The sequence below is a fragment of the Phocoena sinus genome, chromosome 4 (assembly GCF_008692025.1).
Source record: "Phocoena sinus isolate mPhoSin1 chromosome 4, mPhoSin1.pri, whole genome shotgun sequence".
Lineage (NCBI taxonomy): Eukaryota > Metazoa > Chordata > Mammalia > Artiodactyla > Phocoenidae > Phocoena > Phocoena sinus.
In genome coordinates this window covers 49,393,292-49,413,670 of record NC_045766.1, presented here as the reverse complement: position 1 = coordinate 49,413,670, position 20,379 = coordinate 49,393,292, and the positions used below count along the sequence as shown (strand labels likewise).

Here is a 20,379-nt window from a genome sequence, read left to right as displayed (position 1 = left end):
GGAACACCAGGTACTCCACTCTTGCATACAGAGCCCAGGTAAACTCCCACATGTGTACACCAGGAAACATACACAACTATGCAGAACATAATTGTGTATTATAGCAAAACTCTGGAAACGACCCAAACATCCATCAACAGTAGAATGAAAAATTAAGTTTGGGTGGGACACAGGTTTTCAAGGCAGGATCCCGCTGTGTTCCCCTTTGCCTGACAAAGCAGGAAAGCTATCCTTTTCTACTTCGCCCAAAACTCTGTCTCTTGAATTCAGTTTGGCACAGGTGTACAGAGAGGCTGAGCTTTTGGCATGGGGACTCCTGCAGGTAAAGACAGTCTAGTCTTGAGGGCCATGGCTAGTGAGGGGCAGGGGTCGTTAAAGAAATACTGACTCCCATCTTGTTCTGTGCTTTACCCAACCTGAAAAGAAAAAAATCATCCCTCTGATAAATGCTTATTGAGGGCCTACTCTGGTCTGGGATGCAGGAGGTGAGGGGCTGGGGGGGTCAGGCAGGTCAACGAATGATCCATTCTTATGACAAAAAGATGCAGTCGGGGGCGGGGCTGGGGGAACTATGGCACATGAGAGGCAAGCCCCATCTAAAGGCATCCACTAATAATAAAACATGTTAAACACGTCCCCTCTGTGTTTTAAACCCCAAGAGTGAATGACTTCTCCCTTTTGGGAGTTTACCATCTAGTGGGGAAAATCAGGTAAGCTACAGACAAATGAGGCGCTATGAGAATATATACTGTTTCTCTCTCTCTCTAAGTATATATGTATATATACATATAGAGAGAGAGAAGGAGAGGGAGGGGGGAGGGAGAAATGGGGTGGAGGGAGGGAGAGGGAGACAGGGAGAGAGGAGAGGTGGGAAGTGATGTCTAAACTGAGACCTGAAAGGTGAGTAAGGCTGAAATAGGCACTGGGTGGTGAAGGTAACTGAGATTCCAAGATTGCAAGCAGCCCATGTAAAAAGGGGATTTTTAGCCTCTGCCAGACTGCTTATCTTGCATTCCTCACCTCATAGGGTACTTTGTTCTTGTCCTCTTTTCTTTATCATTGTGTTAGGTTAGGTGATAAAGGGGGGGGGGGGGGCGGGATATGCTTCCACCTGGGTTCCCACCTGTGCTATTTAGGCTGCCCAGGAGTGAGGAAAAAATTAAAATAAAAAAATAAAATAAAATGTTTGGGGGTGTTCATTCAAGGAAAATAATGCATTACAATTATGCATAGATAAATCCCAAAGACATGATTTTGAATGAAAGAAGCAAATCTCCAAAGTTTATCTTCTATATGATTCCACTTATACAAATTAAAAATAAGCTAAAAGTAAACTTTTTTTGTTTAGGAAAACATCATCAGAGCATGATGAACACAAAATTCTATACAGATTCTCTCTTAGGAAGGGAAGGTCTTTAATGGGAAGACAGCTGAGGGCTTCTGGGATGTGGTAATGTTCTATTTTTCAGCTTGGGTGATAAATTCAATGATTTTCTAAAATTATTACCTAAGTTGGACTTACGTTTTCATATACTGTTTTCTATTTTGCTATATTACATACTGTTTAAAAAGTTCCTAAGAGCAAACTTAGAAAAGGTCATTTTCCAAAAATTATCAAGGCAATGTCCTAATAAACCAAGGGATTGCAGTTACCATAAAACATAGTACATGAAAACAGAGCATATTTCTTGTAAACAATTGAAACTCTAAGGACTCATAGAGAGTAAAAGGTCAAAGTTCCCCTTATTGTCTCCCTCTCTTTGCCGGAAGGTACTCATCACTCTTACCCTTCAGTGTGCATCTTTCTAGAGGTCACTTGCCCTCTCTTCTTCCTAGTATGTTCTATAGAAATGGGTTAATACTATACCTGCTGTTCTGAATTTGATTTTCAGAATATGGGAATGTTTAACAACAAGAAGGGAGGGTAACATTTACATCCATCAATATCTCATTTTTGGTATCTCATTTATTAAATTCACACCTGAAATTTTCTCTTCCCTTTCTTCACATTCCTATTAAGTAGTAGCCAACTCACTTATCCAGTGTGGTTGAGAGTCAGTGCTCTGAGAAACTCCAGATGGGCCCTGGAAGTACAAGAACCACACCCTCTAAAAATTCCAGCTCAGAATGCCAGGAATGCATTCCTCCCCTGGTGATGGGAAGGAGTCTGAGAGGACTGGTGTGAAAGTGTGTGTGTGTGTGTGTGTGTGTGTGTGTGTGTGTGGCTTTCCAGGGGGCTCACATCCCCAGTCTCCCTGACGGTGAAGAGCAGCTGTGTCCTCCCAATTTGGCAGCCCCAGCCCAAGAGTGGCCTCTGCTGGGGCCCTGTGGTAGTGATGTCCCAAAGCAGCACTATGGAGTCCTTATTCCTTGCCCCTGACAGGTGATTCACCCAGAGAGGAGGCTTCTTTGATACAAACGCTACATGCCAGCAAGTCTTCCCTTCCTATGGTAATGTTCTCTAGTGCAGATATTCTCAAGGTAACGAGTATCTGATAATAATGCCAGTAATAATTAGCATTTGTGGGACAGTTTATAGATCAGTAAGTGCTTTCACATGGTCTTACTTAATTTTTACAACAACCCTACAAGGCCTGTATTATTATCTCGATTTATAAAAGATCAAATTAAAGCTGAGAGAGATTAAATGACTTTGCCCAGATTAATGCTGGGCCCCATGTTAAGCCCAAAGACATGGCTACAAATTTTATAGTGTAATTAAAATGTAAGTGTATGTATAAAGGTTGTTTTGTTGCTAACAAAACAAAGTGTTTCAAAGGTGGGGCCCACCTTACAGCGCTCTAATGGTGCTCCCAACTTTCTGTGAGGTGCTCCATCCTTTCTGTCACCCAGAGTCCCTATGGGACACCGTTCCCATCCACAGTTATCATAGAGTTGTGTATTAACTATGTGACCATATTGTAGCAAATGGCGGTATAGATGCTTCAGGAGGAGCCAGCTTCCTCTCATGTCCAACATCCCACCGTCTGGGCTCTGGGTAGCACTGCTAACACCTTACACCCTGATGGTCCCCATCACAGACAGTAGCCCGAGCTTGTGTTCAACCTAACTCTTCCGCACCCTGTCTGCAGAAGCAGTGGAGTGTGGGACTAGGGCAAGAGGACCAAGAAGAAAAAAGAGTCAGGCCCCTTTTTTAGTTTGTAGGACACCTCAAGGATTCAAAAGTGTGGATCCTGGGGCTTCCCTGGTGGCGCAGTGGTTGAGAGTCCGCCTGCCGATGCGGGGGACACGGGTTCGTGCCCCGGTCCGGGAAGATCCCACATGCTGCGGAGTGGCTGGGCCCGTGAGCCACGGCCGCTGAGCCTGCGCGTCCGGAGCCTGTGCTCCGCAACGGGAGAGGCCACAACAGTGAGAGGCCCGTGTACCGGAAAGAAAAAAAAAAACCTGTGGATCCACAATGATAAATGCAGAAAATGTTGCAAGGTTTTTGAATACACAGCAGAGGAGCTCAGGAAGTGCAGGTTGAACTAATATTCAAATACTTGCCCTTCACATGTGAAAGTCAGCATTCTCAGCTCGTTTGGATTTAAAAATAGAATGGAGGGAAGTTGATACAGAAGCTGTTGGCATGCCACACAAGTGAGGCAAGAGAATGAAAACCCAAAGCCACTAATGATAATCTGTATTTGGGAGTGAACTATATTGCTTGTGAAGGTCCTCTTGTGTTCTGACATTTATGATTATGTGACCATGAGTTAAAGTCTACAGAGTGTGATTCTTAAGCATGAAACCTTACTGCACTGAGCTGGTAAGTGTTCTTGTTTCTTTGTGTGCTTAATGACTATATCAGTTAGAATCCTTTGAGCCACAAGATAGAAAATTCAGCTAGAAGTATGTGAAACAATAAGGGAAATGTATTACTTCACATAACAGAAAATAAGAAGGTTCTAGGGTTGGCCAGCTCAGTGACTTAAAGACCCAGAGTCTTCTTTCTGCTCTGCCATGTTCAACTTGTCTGTTTGTCCCTTGGTTACAAAGTGGCTGCAGCAGCTCCCACAATCATGTCCTCATGCAGCCCTTCAAGCCAGAGTATCCAAAGACTGGCAGTGACACCATCTTCTTCTTCTGTCTATTTATAAGAAAGAGAAAAACTTTCTCAGAAGCCCCTGGCAGATTTGCCTTACGTTGCATTGACTAGAGTCATGACAAGTGCCCATTTCTAAGCCAATCACTGGCAAAAAACAATGAAATGACCATGACTGGCCTTAGACTGATCAAGATTTACCCCTGGGTTAGGGAGCACCCTGCCTTCCTAGAGCACAGCATCTCTTGATACCTGAACAAAATTAGGGGTTTTTTAGCAAGGAAGAATTGAGTCTGGAGGGCAAATGAGTGTCTGCCGGAATAAGAAAATGGTTCAGTTTCACTGTTTCTCTTTATAGGCTCTGCCAACATAAACGACCGAAGCATGCTGGGAAAACGGGACAGTGAAATGGCTGTCATTGTGCAGGACACGGAGACGGTTCCTTCAGTAATGGATGGAAAAGAGTACCAAGCTGGCCACTTCGCCCTAGGACTTCGGCTGCAGTGCTTTCGGTGGGTCTCGGAAGCTGGGTCTCCCTCACATAATCCCACTGCAGTGGGCAATGGAACCCAGCCTAGCCTCTGGCCCTTAGCACACATGCCATCTCCAGGTTCTTCTTTGTCCAAAACAGCGTGAACCACACCAGTCGTATACAAAATGGCTCTGTGTGGGGCATAAAAATTTCCTGTTTGAACAGCTTTTATTATTTTTATGTGTAATGGAGAAAACTAGCATTTTAAATCTATTAATTGATTTAGGACCAGGTCAAACCATCTAGTGTCTATTTAAGTATTTTATAGTGAGTCCATTTTTAGAAATTGAAATCATTCCAGCGATACAAGGATATGATAAAAATTACTAAAGGAGAAAGCTAGTGACTACTGGTGTTAAAGTAAATGTGGAAACTTCATTTCTCAGATTTAAGATGACTCCAGACATGGAAGATTCCTGATCTTCTGCAAGAAGATGTGAATTTTAAACAAACCTGTGGTCCAACAGAGAGAGCACTGGGCTAAGTAGTAGGGGGTGTGTATCCCTAAATAAGTGCTTCATTCAGTTAAGTGTTACTGAGAACTTTCCTGGGCGGGGCTATAACTGGCCCCATCCCAGCCCCTGTAGTCCAGTCTCAGTTGTCAGAGTGATCCTTCGAGAACCTAACTCAGGTCCTGTCACTCCGCTATTCAACCAATCCTCAATGCCTTCTTATCTTTTTTTTTCAAATGGCTTCTTATCTATCTCCTGTCCCTCTCCCCCAGCCCACTGAAGACACATTAAGCTCCCCACTGTCTGTGGAACACACCCTGTCCACTCTCCCACCTGTAGGCATTTGCAGGAAGTCCACAATTATAAGATTCTAGAACTATATTGGCCAGGATGGGATTTTAGTGTGGCCTCTATGGTGAGATAGAGCCAAGTGTCCCCGATTAAGGGTGATATTTTAAGCTATTTGATGAAAGGCACTGCACAGATACTGTTGTGGTGCTGTTGTTTTAACCCTTCCAGTGTTAATGGTCGCTTCTGAAAACTGGCTCACTTGCAAATGGGCACAAAACCAGCACTTCCCTCCTGCAAATGCTGGCGGCCCTTACCTCCTACCTCACTCCAGACTCTGACTTTTGAGGACCAAGCTTCAGTTCCGGAGACGTTCTTTCTGCTCCCTCTGCCCCAGGAGCTCAGCAAATCCATCCCTCAAAATTTGACTGTCAGACCTTCTCACAGTTTTTATTGCTGTATTTATCGCCTTTGTTACTAATTGTTTTGTCAGTAAGGTTTTTGGTTTTGTTTTTTTTAGACCATTGATATTTTAATTGACTTCTAATGTTAACTTGTTTTGTTTAGCAGGGGAGAGTTTAAGATTAGCAGCCCACTTTTAATCAACCCATTGATTGCCTACTGCAGCTCATATAAGGAAACAAATATTTCCTCCTGTAAGCTAGAAATAAATGTCACACCTTTTCAGTTCCATGAGAACTTAAGTATTCTCTTTAAAGGCGTAGCCTCCTTTATAACTTTCTAAATGTATAATAATTATAGAGGGAGAGGGTTCTGATTACAACATATTTTTCATTGTAGAAAATTTGGCAAACAGAAAAGCAATAAGGAAATTATATTTATCTGTAATCCCACCACCCAGTGCTAACAATTTTAACATTTGATGTATATCATTCCACTTTTTTCTATATATAAATATTCACTACTGTACTTCTTTTTTTATACATAATTAGGATCTTGCAGTTCTACAAAGTCCTTTATTATTTAAATAATGTTACACACACTTTTCCATATCATTGCGTTCTTCTATAACATTTAATGGCTGCATTGTATTACATTGTTTGAGCCTGCCATAATTCCTTTAACCAAAACCTCATTGATGGGCAGATTTTTCGCTGATATAAAAAAGTGGGTATGGTTGTAGATAGTATCTTGTTTACCTTCTTAGTTGTTTCCTTAACTAAATTCTATCTATAGGATTTCTAGCCAAAGGAAGTGTGCAATTTCCTTTGCCCTCTGAGTTCTATTATTATCTTTGCCGATTTGTTGAGTTTCAAATGGAATTTCATTATTTTAATTTGCAATTTGAGGGTTTAAAAATGTATCCATTAGCCATTTGTAATTGTTCTTTTGCAAATTGTCTAGACTATTTACGTCCTTTGCCCATTTTGTTGGAATGTTTCACTTTCTTTTAATGATTTATCAGTAATTTAAGTACATAAGAGCCTAATTTCTTTCTCCCATTTGTTGCAAAGCTGATTTGCCAATTGCCTTTTAATCATATTTAGAGTATTTGGGGGAACCATCAATTCTTTTTTTTTTTTTTTTTTTTTTGCGGCACGCGGGCCTCTCACTGTTGTGGCCTCTCCCGTTGCAGAGCACAGGCTCTGGACGCGCAGGCTCAGTGACCATGGCTCACGGCACTAGCCGCTCCGCGGCATGTGGGATCTTCCCGGACCGGGGCACGAACCCGTGTCCCTTGCATCGGCAGGCAGACTCTCAACCACTGCCCCACCAGGGAAGCCCGAAACGTCAATTCTTATTAATGAAATCTATCAGTTTTTTTCTTTTCCCCCCTTTTTAAAAATATGCTTAGAATAGCTTCCCCAAGATAAAATATTTACTTATATTTTCTTCTAGTGCTCATTTGATATCACTTTTACATTTAACATCTGCAATTTATTTTTTAAAAAATTTTAATAAATTTATCTATTTATTTATTTTGGCTGTGCTGGGTCTTCGTTGCTGCGCATGGGCTATCTCTAGTTGCAGCGAGCGGGGCCACTCTTCGTTGCAGTGCGTGGGCTTCTCATTGCGGTGGCTTCTCTTGTTGCAGAGCACGGGCTCTAGGCACGTGGGCTTCAGTAGTTGTGGCTTGCGGGCTCTAGAGCACAGGCTCAGTAGTTGTGGCACATGGGCTCCACGGTATGTGGGATCTTCTCGGACCAGGGCTCGAACCCATGTGCCCTGCATTGGCAGGCAGATTCTTAACCACTGCGCCACCAGGGAAGCCAACACCTGCAATTTATTTTAATGTAAGAAATGAGGTAGGGACTCTAACTCTTTTTCCCAGGCAAACCAACTGATCCAGAACTGCATGACTGCAGTACTCATTGCCTCTCTGACCTGTAGTGCCTCTTGATGGTGCACCGAATTGCCGCATATCCTGACCTATCTGTACTCTCTGCTACTTCCTGTTGAAAGTCTGTTGACTTGCATGCCATTATGGTACCAGTTTAATTATCGTAGGTGTGCACTTTAATACTACTTCTACCATACCACTTCCCCAAATTAGTATTCTTTTCCAGAATAATCTTGGCTACTCTTATTCATTCTTCCACACGAACTTTAAAATTGTTTATTCAAGTTCTCTCACTAGTTTTTTGATCAGGACTACAGTATATTTATAGATTAATATAAAAAAGAGTTGATGTCTTTATAATATTGAGCCATCCTATTGAGGAACAAGGTGTGGACTTCAAGTTATGCACATTTTTTTGTTCTTCAGTAAAGCTCTAGGGTTTTCATTATTGGAAGCAGAAGTTGTTCTTCAGTGGTCATTGAAGTTTTTTGTTGTTGTTCTTTTGGTTTTATGCTGATCCTATGCATTTCATGCTAAGTTTATTCCAAGATGCTTTATTTTTCCTGGCAATTTTCAAACTGTCTTGAAGAGGCAGTTCTTGAACAAGCATTTTCACTTTGCCACAATGGCAGACACAGATAATACATTAAAAAGCACCATGAAAACCTTGTGTTGATTTTAGCTCTTTTTATTAGGAAATATTCTCAAAGATAAATGTGACCTAGAGCAGAACCATTTTCTCCCTTAAAAAAATGCAACTTCAATCCATTTTCCATCTGGGGTATTTTTGAATAGAAATAGAGAGGCACATTTCGATGTGAAATCAATTCTAAATAGAATCAACCAGCAGGGTACTGCACTAAATGTCACAACTGCATGCCAAACAGTTCATTAAGTCCTAGAAAATTATCCAAACTTTACAGATGTAACCATCACTCAACAGAAACCATTATCCACACAAGTAGAGCTCAGAATCATTTACAGTGATAGACATGAGGAATGGAAAGAACAGAAACAATTTTCTGCAGTTTTCCTACTATCCCACTGATGCATAAACAATTAAACATTAAATAATTGACATTATTCACGTCAACATAAAATCAAATTTGTTTTCTCTGAAACCTTACTCCTCTAAAGAACATCTAGAGTACTTTGTATTATTTTTACTGTATACATTTTTATAATTAAAAAGCTGACAGGGGGGCTTCCCTGGTGGCGCAGTGGTTGAGAGTCCGCCTACCGATTCAGGCGACACGGGTTCGTGCCCCGGTCCGGGAGGATTCCCACATGCCGCAGAGCGGCTGGGCCCGTGAGCCATGGCCTCTGAGCCTGCGCGTCCAGAGCCTGTGCTCCACAACGGGAGAGGCCACAACACTGAGAGGTCCGCGTACCGCAAAAAAAAAAAAAAAAAAATCTGACAGGGAAAATAATTTATTACTGAACACTGTCTGTTATAGACTTATTTAAATACTTTTTTCTCTACACAGGCTCTTAACTGATAACTTGATAGACACATTGCCTCACCTCCTGTTCTCATTTAAAAGCAAAGTCATAGAAATACTCTTTCAGCTCTGTTTTCAGTTGGTTAGATGCCACCCAAATCAAAGGCATTACTGTAATTGACTTATTGTTATAACTTGCACTGTCCTTCAAATTTGGCATGGTTAAATTTTGCTTTGGTTCTTAAGGAACGGCAGCATCTAGGTGCAAACATCATCCTTTAGAACCTTTTTGAAAGTTATTCCTATATAGTCTGAGGGAGACATTATTTGAAGTGGAAATAGAATTTTGAGGTTATAAAACTCTAGGAATCCTAGTGAGCCCAGATGCCAGATCCATTTATTTTAGAAAATTTTTATATAGTAGAAAAAGTGAAGACTAAAACTAAAATGTGATGCCTTTTTATCCCTATAAGCCTGGCTGAGCCTTTTCAGGAGTTGATAATATTGGAGTTGACTGGGGAGAACACACATGGTTAATAGCATGTATGTTGGAACAGCCTTTCTTGAAGTAGATTTTGCAAATTGTTTTTTTTTTTTTTTTTTTTTTTGCGGTACGCGGACCTCTCACTGTTGTGGCCTCTCTCCTTGCGGAGCACAGGCTTCGGACGCGCAGGCTCAGCGGCCATGGCTCACGGGCCCAGCCGCTCCGTGGCATGTGGTATCTTCCCGGACCGGGGCACGAACCCATGTCCCCTGCATCGGCAGGCGGACTCTCAACCACTGCACCACCAGGGAAGCCCTTTGCAAATTGTTTGATCCAGGATTTTAATTCTTAAATTTCTCCTAGTGAAATAATCATAGAAGTTCACAAAGTATTATATATGATGAATAAATTATGTTCATTATAGCATTGTTTATAATAATGGAAAACTGGAAACAACCCAAAAGGTCATAATAAAATAGCTGGTTAAATAAAATTTCACATAATGGGAAATTCTGCAGCCATTAAAAACGATGATGTAAATCTACACGTTTAAATACAAAGAGGGTAACAATATTATGACCTCCACCCTGTTAAATCCAATGGTCAATTCTCATCTGAATTTGACTCCATGTGGCTCCAGGATACCCATCCTCTGGCTTCTCTGCAGCCTCACTGGCTGCTCCTTCTCTCCCCTACTGTTGAGGTGCACTGGTCCTCTTCTCTCTCTATACTCACTACTTTGGTAAAGTCAGTTAAAGTCACATGGCTTTATGAGTATACATATGTGGACAATTCTCAAGTGTGTATCTCCAGCCAGACCTTCTCTCCCAAACTCCAGATTCTTTTATCCAGCTGCCTACTTAGCATCACCACTTGTATATTTAATAGATGTCCCAACAGGTTCAAAACTGAATTCCTGGTCTTCTCCCACTAACTGGCTCTACCCACAGAATTCCCCATCTCAGCTAATGGCAACTACAGTCTTCTGTTTGCTCAAGGCAAAGCTCTTTTAGTCATCCTGATGCCTCACTTTTTCTCACACCCTGTGTCCACTGGATCAGTGAAATCTGATCTCTCCACCTTCCTCTCCACCACCCGAGCCACCATCATCTCCCACCGAGATCACTGCAGTGACTCCTAACTGACCTCCCTGTTTCAATCCTTGCCCTGCACGGTCTATTCTCAATCCAGCAGCCATTTGTTAATATTTAAGTCAGATCCTGTCACTCCTTGCTCCAGTGTCAGCAGTATGTCCCACTTTCATGCAATGTAAAAGCCAAAGTCCTTCTGAGACCCATTTCCCCACTTTTCTTTCTTTCTTTCTTTAAATAAATTTAGTTAGTTATTTTTGGCTGCATTGGGTCTTGGCTGCTGTGTGCAGGCTTTCTCTAGTTGCAACGAGCAGGGGCTACTCTCCGTTGTGGTGCACAGGCTCCTCATTGCAGTGGCTTCTCTTGTTGCAGAGCGCTGGCTCTAGGCGTGCGGGCTTCGGTAGTTGCGGCACACAGGCTCAGTAGTCGTGGCTCACAGGCTCTAGAGAGCAGGCTCAGTATTTGTGGCGCACGGGCTTAGTTGTTCCGCGGCATGTAGGATCTTTGCAGACCAGGGATGGAACCCGTGTCCCCTGCATTGGCAGGCGGATTCTTAACCACTGTGCCACCAGGGAATTCTCCTCACTTTTATTTCCAATGTAGCACAAGCCTTTTTGGTATTCCTTGAACCTACCAGGCATGTGAGCAAAGAGCTTTGGACTCAGTTTCAATTCTAGCTCTATTAATAGAATGCCTCCAACCTTTTGTTTCCCATTTGCAAAATGGGAATCCTGTACCATCTACCTTCCAGGATTAAGATGGCAGTGCTTTTTAACATTCAGGCTTTATGTAGGTACCAGCACTTTTATAATTTTCACATATGACCTCTAAAACTTGTCTTGCTTTGCTTGAGAATTTCTTATTATTTCTAGTCCTCTGTTTATATTTGATCAATTCAAACAATCTACTGTATGGCTTCTTTTATGCCAGGTACTCTGGGGATATGAGAATAGCCAGGTCATGTTCTCTTAAAGAATTTACATGCTAGAAGTGGGAGATGGGCCTATTAAAAGCAAAAAGTGCATGAAGTATTGCAGGTGCTCTGATAAAAACGAAGCACAGATGAAGCACAGTGAGGGCGACAAAGGAAGAAAGTTCAGATCTCTCAGGATTGACGGGGAGAAATGGGAGAAGGGAGAAAGGGAGCCGTAAAAACTTTTATAGAGGTGACCTTGTACTGAATCCTGAAAGATGGTAGGTAATGTTAGGCAAACAGGTAGGGGAGGGAAAAGCCTCCCCGACTACTCCCATCTCACACTCTTAAAGCACACCTGGTATTTACCACATTTTAATTAATTCCTTTTGAGGGTGATTCTCTAGTCATTGTTGATCTCACCCACCAAGTATAACTGCACCCAGAGAGGCTCCGTGTCTTTCATATTCATTTCTGTACCCTAGAGTTCAGCATAGTTCTTGGCCCAAGGGAGGGAAGAAGGAAGGAAGGAAGGGAGGAAGGGAGGAAGGCGTGGGGAGGGAGGAAGGAAAGTCAAGTCTTGGTTAAGAGGACAGGTTTGGGAGTCAGGTGGTCCTGGTTGGAGTCCCACATATACAATTTGCTAGCTGTATGACCTTGAAAGAGTTACTTGACCTCTCTGTGTCTTAGTTCCCTTTTCTTTTTCTTTTTAACCGGTTGATCTATTTATTTATTTATTCATTTGGTTGCACTGGGTCTTGTTGCAGCAGGTGGGCTCCTTAGTTGCGGCTCGTGGACTCCTTAGTTGTGGCATGTGGACTCTTAGTTGCAGCATGCATATGGGATCTAGTTCCCGGACCAGGGATCAAACCTGGGCCCCCTGCATTGGAAGCTCAGAGTCTTAACCACTGTGCCACCAGGGATGTCCCCTTTGTTCCCTTTTCAGTTAAAGGAAAATAATAATACTTGCTTCTTTTGTTTTTACTATTCTTTTCCTTTTTTTTTTTTTTAATAGCTGCTTCTTCATAAGGCTGTTGAGGATTTACTGAGATCGTTTTTGGAAAGGCTCAGCACGATGAAAGGCACATGCTTTGAATACTAATTCTGTCTTCCAAGGTTCTCGCCCTCTTAGGCCAAATTACAAGAACTCTCTTAGAGCAAAATGAAGGTGTTTCTCTGTCTCAAACATCATCACAACTTAGGCTTTCCTGTTTTGTTTTGTTTTGTTTTGTTTTGCAGCTGGGCTTTTTTATATATAGACACACAGACACACACTTAGTCTTAATGGCTTCCTTTGATTTCCTTAAAAAAAGAGGACTTCTGTGGTTGAGTGTCTGAATTGCTGTACCATTAGAAACGGTGCCTGCAGCAAACTGCTTTGTTTCATTTACTCATTTTGGAGGACACTTGTATTTCAGGGTTGTCCTCGGCTATCTTTCTGGCCCTAGTGAAGACATTCAGGATCCAGTGAGTGACAAATTCTTCAAGGAGGTGTGGGTTTCAACGGCAGCTCGAAATGCTACAATTTATGACAAGGTGAGACTCACATGTCCTGCTCCTTTTTTAATTGAATCACGTCACAAAAGCACATAATTATTTCTGTACATTATTGGCACAGAGTATTCTTAATGAGTGTAAAAAACCAATACACCTCCAAGGTGTAATAAAATACTTCTTGGTAGACATTAAACAAACAGAGTCAAAAAGAGCCATGGATTATTTTTAGAAGAGACTTTAGTGGCATTCTGGTCGCAGATTCTAGAATCCCATCATAAGCATCCTTAGCACCCAGCCTTTATACACGTCTAGTGACAAAGAGAAAAGAGGCAGATGGGATCAAAAAATGAGTCAGACTTGGGTTCAGCCCAGCTCACACAGTTGCTGGTGATATAACTATGTGTATAGTAATTTGATGTTCTGAGCCTTCCTTTCTTTCCTGTCCTATAAATTGGGAGGAACATTCACTAGGTGGTCGTGAGGATAAAGAACAGTCTATTAAATGTATTTAGCACATAGTACATAGAGTAAATGGTGTCCATCCTAATGATGAAGCTTATTAATAATGACAAAACTTCCTCCTTTGGACAGCTCTAATTTTGGAAAGGTGTTTTAAAACCAGCTTCATTTGTTAGGGAGGCTAAATGCATCTTCTGATGATGATAGAGTGTACAAGAGTTGAGTCACGCGACACTGAAACAGGTTACATCATGAAGTAGCCAGCATTCCATCATAGAAAATATTCAAGCTGAGTTCCACTGACCATCTATTATAAACTGGGTGAGAGTGCATTCTTCTTCTGACTTCCAGAGTCACCTCAGCACAGAAAATTCATCATTTCTAATGAAACATGACAACTATCTACATAGCCTTATTTCATACTGAGGCCTCAAGGCCATGATCAAATAGGTTGTGTGCATGGAGTCTTTTCAAATGTAATTTTTAAAATGCAGGGCACAGCCTAGTTTGGATCCTGGATTGGGAGGAATAACAGCTATAGAAGACATTTTGGGAATAATCAGATAAATCTGAAAATGGACCATATCTTAAATAACATAGAATTGATTTTCTGAGGTGTGAGAATTGTACTGTGGTTGTATAGGCACATGTCCTTATTCTTAAGAAATACATGCTGAAATATTGAGGTGTGAAGTGTTATGATGTGTGAGACTTATTTTCAGTTAGCAATATACATGCACAATTGATAACTTTAAGTACAGGTACAGATAAGAACATTTTTCAAAATTAAAAAGTTAGAGAAAATATAATACACAATTTTCCTCTTAGACCAGAGCCTCCAGTGAAATTCAGTGGTGATTATTATCCAAAAAGTAAGGTATCACCCATGAAACTCCTTACCACTATCTTGACCTTATCCTGAGGTCAGTCACTTATGTAGATCAGATATAGGATCTGTGTTGTTGTTGTTGTTGTTTTGATGGAAGCAAATCTAGCACTCTCTTTGTAGCAAATAAAAGAAGCAACCCTTCAATCAGGTCTGCGCTGTAACATAAAACTAATTAATATGTGTTTCATAAAACAAACGTTTTGTCCGTCGGAATGAGTATTTTCAGTAAAGGGGATACGCTTTCCTTCAAACCTATCACTCAGTTTCCTATTTAATCAGGTGTTCCGGTGCCTTCCCAATGATGAAGTACACAATTTAATTCAGCTGAGAGACTTTATAAGCAAGCCCATCTTAGCAAAGGAAGATCCCATTAGAGCTGAGGAAGAACTGAAAAAGATCCGTGGGTTCTTGGTACAATTCCCCTTTTATTTCCTGTCTGAAGAAAACCTACTGCCTTCTGTTGGAACCAAAGAAGCCATGGTGCCCACCGAGGTTTGGACTTAAGAGTCATACTTGTTTGCAACTCAAAGACTTCCACCCTGAAGAGTACATGTCACACAGTGACCTTCTGGAGACCTAACAGCCATAGCCGGACCCAGTGCACTCTTGTGTCCAACCCTTGGACCCTTTGGGTTGGCTGGGAAGGGCTGTAGTCATACTGATAGAAGGACAGTGTAAATCAGCAGGGCTTTATAATTCCTCCTGCCTGTCCCTGTGAAAAAAGGACTGTATTCTTAGGTAGCATATACCCAACAGCTTAAACACATACTAAAATTCCATGATGTATACCAAACTGCATTTTCTTTGCTAACAAGAATTTACCTGTCACTGTGATCTACTTTGCCAAAAGTTGTCTGAACCTCCTTATTTTTCTCTGACCCTCACGTATGCAATTGATGTCTGCTGGACCTGCCTTCCTCTCGTAGTCCATACAGGCTCTGTTTGAGGTATTGTCTGTTGCTAGAAGATGTGATGCTGCTTCAAGGTTATTTAAGGTTACATGGGTTGCTCCTGCCCCTGCCCTTCTGGCCCCGGAGTAGTCGTGTGCACCCAACCAAGGATGTGGTCCTTATTCCTTTCCAGTGACTGAAAGGACAGGACAGACCTTAGTCTACACAGCAGCCCACGTTAGGCACTTCTGACAATGTTGACAGCATGTATGTTGACACCACAGATCAACAGGAAGGAATTAAATTCGGTTATTAAGGCAGAGATTTCACTTTGCCTCCAAAGGCATTGACAAGATGTGTCCTTTTGATAGGGCCCACCCTATCAGATTTGAAAACGTGTAGGATATTTGATTACACAGCAACCAATAAAACTCAAAGACACAGCATGCAGCCTTCAGCAGTCTTCAATGTTTTGGTGGGAATCTGATCCAGATAAGAAAAGAAGATTTCTTATAGTCCTGTAAAATTTCCTGTCATCCTTAGCTGCTGGATTGATTGAAATTTGAGTTTCTACATTTCAAAGTCAAACCAATGAATACAACTTGTCTTTCAAGAGAATCACGGGCTTCATAACTCATGCCAAGTTAATGAGTATGAGCCTTATTTGACATTCAGCTCGCCAGCTGTGTTACATTCTTTAAGAAAAATTGTTTGCAAAATGCATACAATTTCACTTGCGTTATTAAATATACATTAACATTCCACCAGGGTTCCAAAGAGGTTAGGATTATTTTTTAATTCACATTATCCTAGTCTGTGAATTGTTCTGGAAACCCATTTCTCCTCTTTGGATGTTAGTGTACATACCCTTTGGTACCCCATAGCTCTAATTTTTTTTTTTTTTTTTTTTGCGCTACGCGGGCCTCTCACTGTTGTGGCCTCTCCCGTTGCGGAGCACAGGCTCTGGACGCGCAGGCTCAGCGGCCATGGCTCACGGGCCCAGCCACTCCGCAGCATGTGGGATCTTCCCGGACCGGGGTACGAACCCGCGTCCCCTGCATCGGCAGGCAGACTCTCAACCACTGCGCCACCAGGGAGGCCCCCACCCATAGCTCTGATTTTATTAAGCAGAATTATTCTTACAACCTAAAGAACTAATGTGGGTTCCCAACGGGCCTGAGGCCATAAAACATGGTGTAGGTGCAATGATTACACCTCTATGGATTACCTGGACAGACTCTCATCCAAAGGAGTAAGGACCCAATCCCTATTTTCCTAGAACTGATAGTCCAGTGGAAAAGGTTAAACAGGAGCACAAAGTCTGTGAACTAGGTTAGTAGGAGAGAGACAGTGTCATACCCAGGAGGGTTTTACAAATGAGGTGGAACTATGTAACCAACAATGGAAATGAATATGCTTTTATGGTGGCTGAAGATAGTAAAATAACTTCATTCTATAGCAGTTGTAAATAAGACATTTGCTATTTATGAAGTTTAGATTGGCATTTAAAATGTTGAGTGTATGTGGAATACCTAAGGAATTTTCATGTTTTCTTTTTAAATTTTTAAAAAATGTAGAACAGTCAACAAACTGGCTCTTGAAAGGACCCTTTCTCTTAAAGAAAAAAGCACTTAATCCAACCTCTGCCCATTTTATAGCTGAGGAAACTGAGACCCAGGTTAGTTGAAGGACTCACTGAAGTTTACCCATTAGGACCAGTGACATCATTGGTCCATTACTGGCCTCTCCTTTCACTCATCACAGCCCCAAAAAGAGGAGATGCAGTAAAGAGATTTCAGACAGGATGTCTCTAAGCTATTTTGAACCCTGTGATATTATGTATTTATGTGCTTGTCTGTCTCCCCCTACTAGAATGTAAGCTCCATGGGGCAGGGACTTTCCTGTGTTTTGTTCTTAGTGTATCCCCCAAGCCTGAAACGGTGCCTGGCTCATAGGAGGTGCTCAGTACGTGTTTGTCGGATGAATAAAGGAGGTGGAGGAGACAGCTAATGAAATGAAAAACGTATGGAGTCTCAGACAAGAAATCTTCCTGCTGTTGCTAAAGAAACTGTTAGCGAGTTTCTTTTCTACTGCATCCTCTTAAAGGCAAGATGCTCATCTGCAAAGAGAGGGGCTGCAAGATTTATTTGGGTGGATTTTATGGGAAATACAGTGCCATAATTGCCTGCTTTGCAGTAGCAGTTTACATAGTGCAGCATTCTGCAAAAATTGCACGGGCCGTGGACACAGGATATACCATATGGCCTAATTACCCGTCATTCTCTGGCGCCATTACTACCTAATAGAAGTTCAGATAATTTATCTTTAACATCGCAATGTCTGATATAAACATTAAAATGCAAGAGATTCAGCCTTGAAAAGCTATTTTGAATCTGTTCAGCATTTTAAATTGACTCTAATCTTTTGAAATGCCTATAAGTGCTGTACCTGACACTCTGATAATCTCTGTAATAATTTTTGCTTTCTAGAAGGAAAAATTCTATGATTATAAGAAGTGAAGGGTAGAAGGTGGCCATGGCCTTTTAAAGCTATTCAGATTGGCCAAGCTTAGTGGTTGGAGGATACTAAACACAGCATGTCGGGTTCAGGCATTTGCTCTGGAGCAAGTGTCCACTCAGGGACTCACCCTCCAGTGGGATGGCCTTCATTCTCAGCTGTAATGCATCACAGAGAGCTGGTCATTAGATAACTGAGTGACATATTGTAAAACAAAATATTGGTTATATTTTAATAGCATGTTTGGAAGAAAATTTTGTCTCTAGGTAGTCAAAACCAGAAGCAGTTAATCTCTTATGTAATAACTTGGGAAATTGTAACATATCGTGAATTAACAGTCTTCCAGGTGAAGGCAGTAAGCCAGGAAGTCTTTTTGCAGATATAAGACGACAGGCAGGACAGATTTTATATACATCATGGAGATCCTGCACGTCTTTCTGCCCCTCCTCATTCCTTATTCCTTTAACCTCTTTCCCCAACCAGAGCCCTTCCATATTATGGAAACCATTTTAGAGGACAAGAAAAAGTTCTGGGAAAAAACAACATTAGGCATCTAAAATAAATCTTCAGTTTAACTCACACTTTTAAGTGATTGACAAAATATTGTCATTTTTTAACAGAGGTGGTGGTTCCTTTTAGCATCTCTGATCTGATGTGGCACTTGAGCATTTTCAGATGCCGGTCACCCTCTGGAGAGGGGCTAAAGAGGGCCCTTCATGTCTTCTCATCCCTCTCAATTCTCCCATGTATGAAAAGCGAGCAAACGCTAAAGGATTTTCAGTGTGCTTAGGAATACAATTTTATTTCCTTAGAAGATCCTCTGAAGTCAATTACTACTGGCAACTTGGAGGTTTAAAATGGGTTTTACCAGGCATAGGCCTTGAGAAATTCTTGAATCTAGAAATTCACTGGAAAAGGAATTCATCGCCCTCTATCCAAAAGTTGCAGGTGAAGAATCGATGGATTCGCATTATGTTTAGGGGGAGGCAGATGCCACAATATGATTCCTAGTGGCATTTAATTCACATGTGATATATTATTGGCTTTGACTGCAGAGTGGAAGGATTCATTAGAGGAAACAAAAATTCTTTGGCTTAATTTATTATAGGTTATTTTCTTTTTTCCTTTGTACCACTATTAAATTTTAACTTAAAAACAAAAAGTAATCTATGTAAGATAAATGGAAATCTGTCACACCAATCATTTTAAACTTTTAAGTTTTAAAATCAGAGACTGGGATTGCAATCCAACCAAAAGGCAGACTTAATTACTCTTTCCTATTCCCTAGCAGCTATAATTGTTTGCTTTATTCTAGATAAATGCACCGAAGTGAATGTTCTACTAGCTCTGCTCAGCACTTGGAAATGTAACATCATGCTCTCCTAATGTATATTCCACTTGGATTCTTCACATAAGATTGTCTGAGTCAAAGGTACTGATATTCTCCTCAACCGTTCTAAAAATTCATACCAAAGTATTGCAGTTGGAGCACATGTCTCTGATGCAAAAACCAGATACTTGCTGGTGAACATCCATCCATTCAGAATATTCAGATATTCTGGACAGAGCTCAGGCCCTAGCCTCACCCTTATGGCAGGCTTTGGCAAACTGAGGCTGGGCCTCCTGTTTTTGTAAATAAAGTTTTATTTGAATGTAGCCATGTCCATTTGTTTACATGCCTCACGACCAAATGAGCTGCAAATCTGAGAATACTTGCCGTCCTTAAGAAACGTTTACTGATCCTTCCTCTAGAGAGAGCAAAGGATGTCCAATTACGGTGCCTCAACCAAACAGATTTGGGTGAGTTCTAATCTCTTCCATAAGCAAGGTTTTCAATTCTCCATATCCCAGAGCCCAGCATTCTACAATAGATTTATTCTAACAAGGTCAAGTCCTTTCAGGAATGAAAAATCACGTTTTTTTGTTCTGAAAGAGTTTTTGTCAACTAAAGCAATCTTCTCCCAGCTGAGCACTCATATGGAAGCGTGGTTGATAATGTTTGTAACTAAAGTGTTAAATGAGGACAGATAGGCCTAACGATTCGTATTCAGAATGACAATTGTGAACTCAAGAAACTCAGTCTCCCTGGATTTTCCTTCTGGGAAGCCTTGGAAATGATACGTGTATCCATTCTCTGCCTCACAGTCAATGCTTTTGATGCCAAGTCCCTTAACTGCTTTTTTTAATGTAAATATTCATTAATTAAAAAATTAAAAGTGTGCAATTGGCCGCGTCCGTCTACTTGGAAAGGAGATTCCTCATTCTGCGCATGGGGTTTTTACAGCCAGCGCACTGTAGGTCTGAGCTCGAGATGGTAACCTGTGCCTTTGGAGCAGATGTCAGAGCCCCAGCGTCCCCTGCTGCCCCCAGTCTTCTTACAAACTTCATGCACACATCTCAGCAGCACCCAGAGAGAGAAAGAGACAGAAGTCCCCTTTTGCCACCTCCTCCACCAGTCACTCCCTATTCCCTGAAAGGTGATCACTTTCCCCAGGTCTTGAAACAGATTAGTTTTGCCTATTTTTGTACCCCACTGGCTTTTTCAACAAGGTCACCCTGAGCCTTTATCTCAGCTAGG

The 20,379-nt window shown here is 41.6% G+C and overlaps 1 protein-coding gene across 9 annotated transcripts in view; it reads left to right on the top strand.

Annotated features, from left to right (window-relative positions):
* Positions 1-20,030, top strand: part of PLD1 (phospholipase D1) — a 206,841-nt gene extending 186,811 nt beyond the window's left edge. For 8 of the 9 annotated variants that reach the window (XM_032631636.1, XM_032631637.1, XM_032631634.1 and 5 more), the window contains 3 exons: positions 4,404-4,557; positions 12,968-13,085; positions 14,674-20,030. In XM_032631636.1, the coding sequence (XP_032487527.1) occupies positions 4,404-4,557; positions 12,968-13,085; positions 14,674-14,898 (497 nt within the window). In that variant the 3' untranslated portion in view covers positions 14,899-20,030. Of the gene's footprint in view, positions 1-4,403; positions 4,558-12,967; positions 13,086-14,673 lie in introns of those variants that run through there. The other variant, XR_004349783.1, reaches the window with a different exon arrangement.
* The last annotated feature ends 349 nt before the right edge of the window (positions 20,031-20,379 follow it).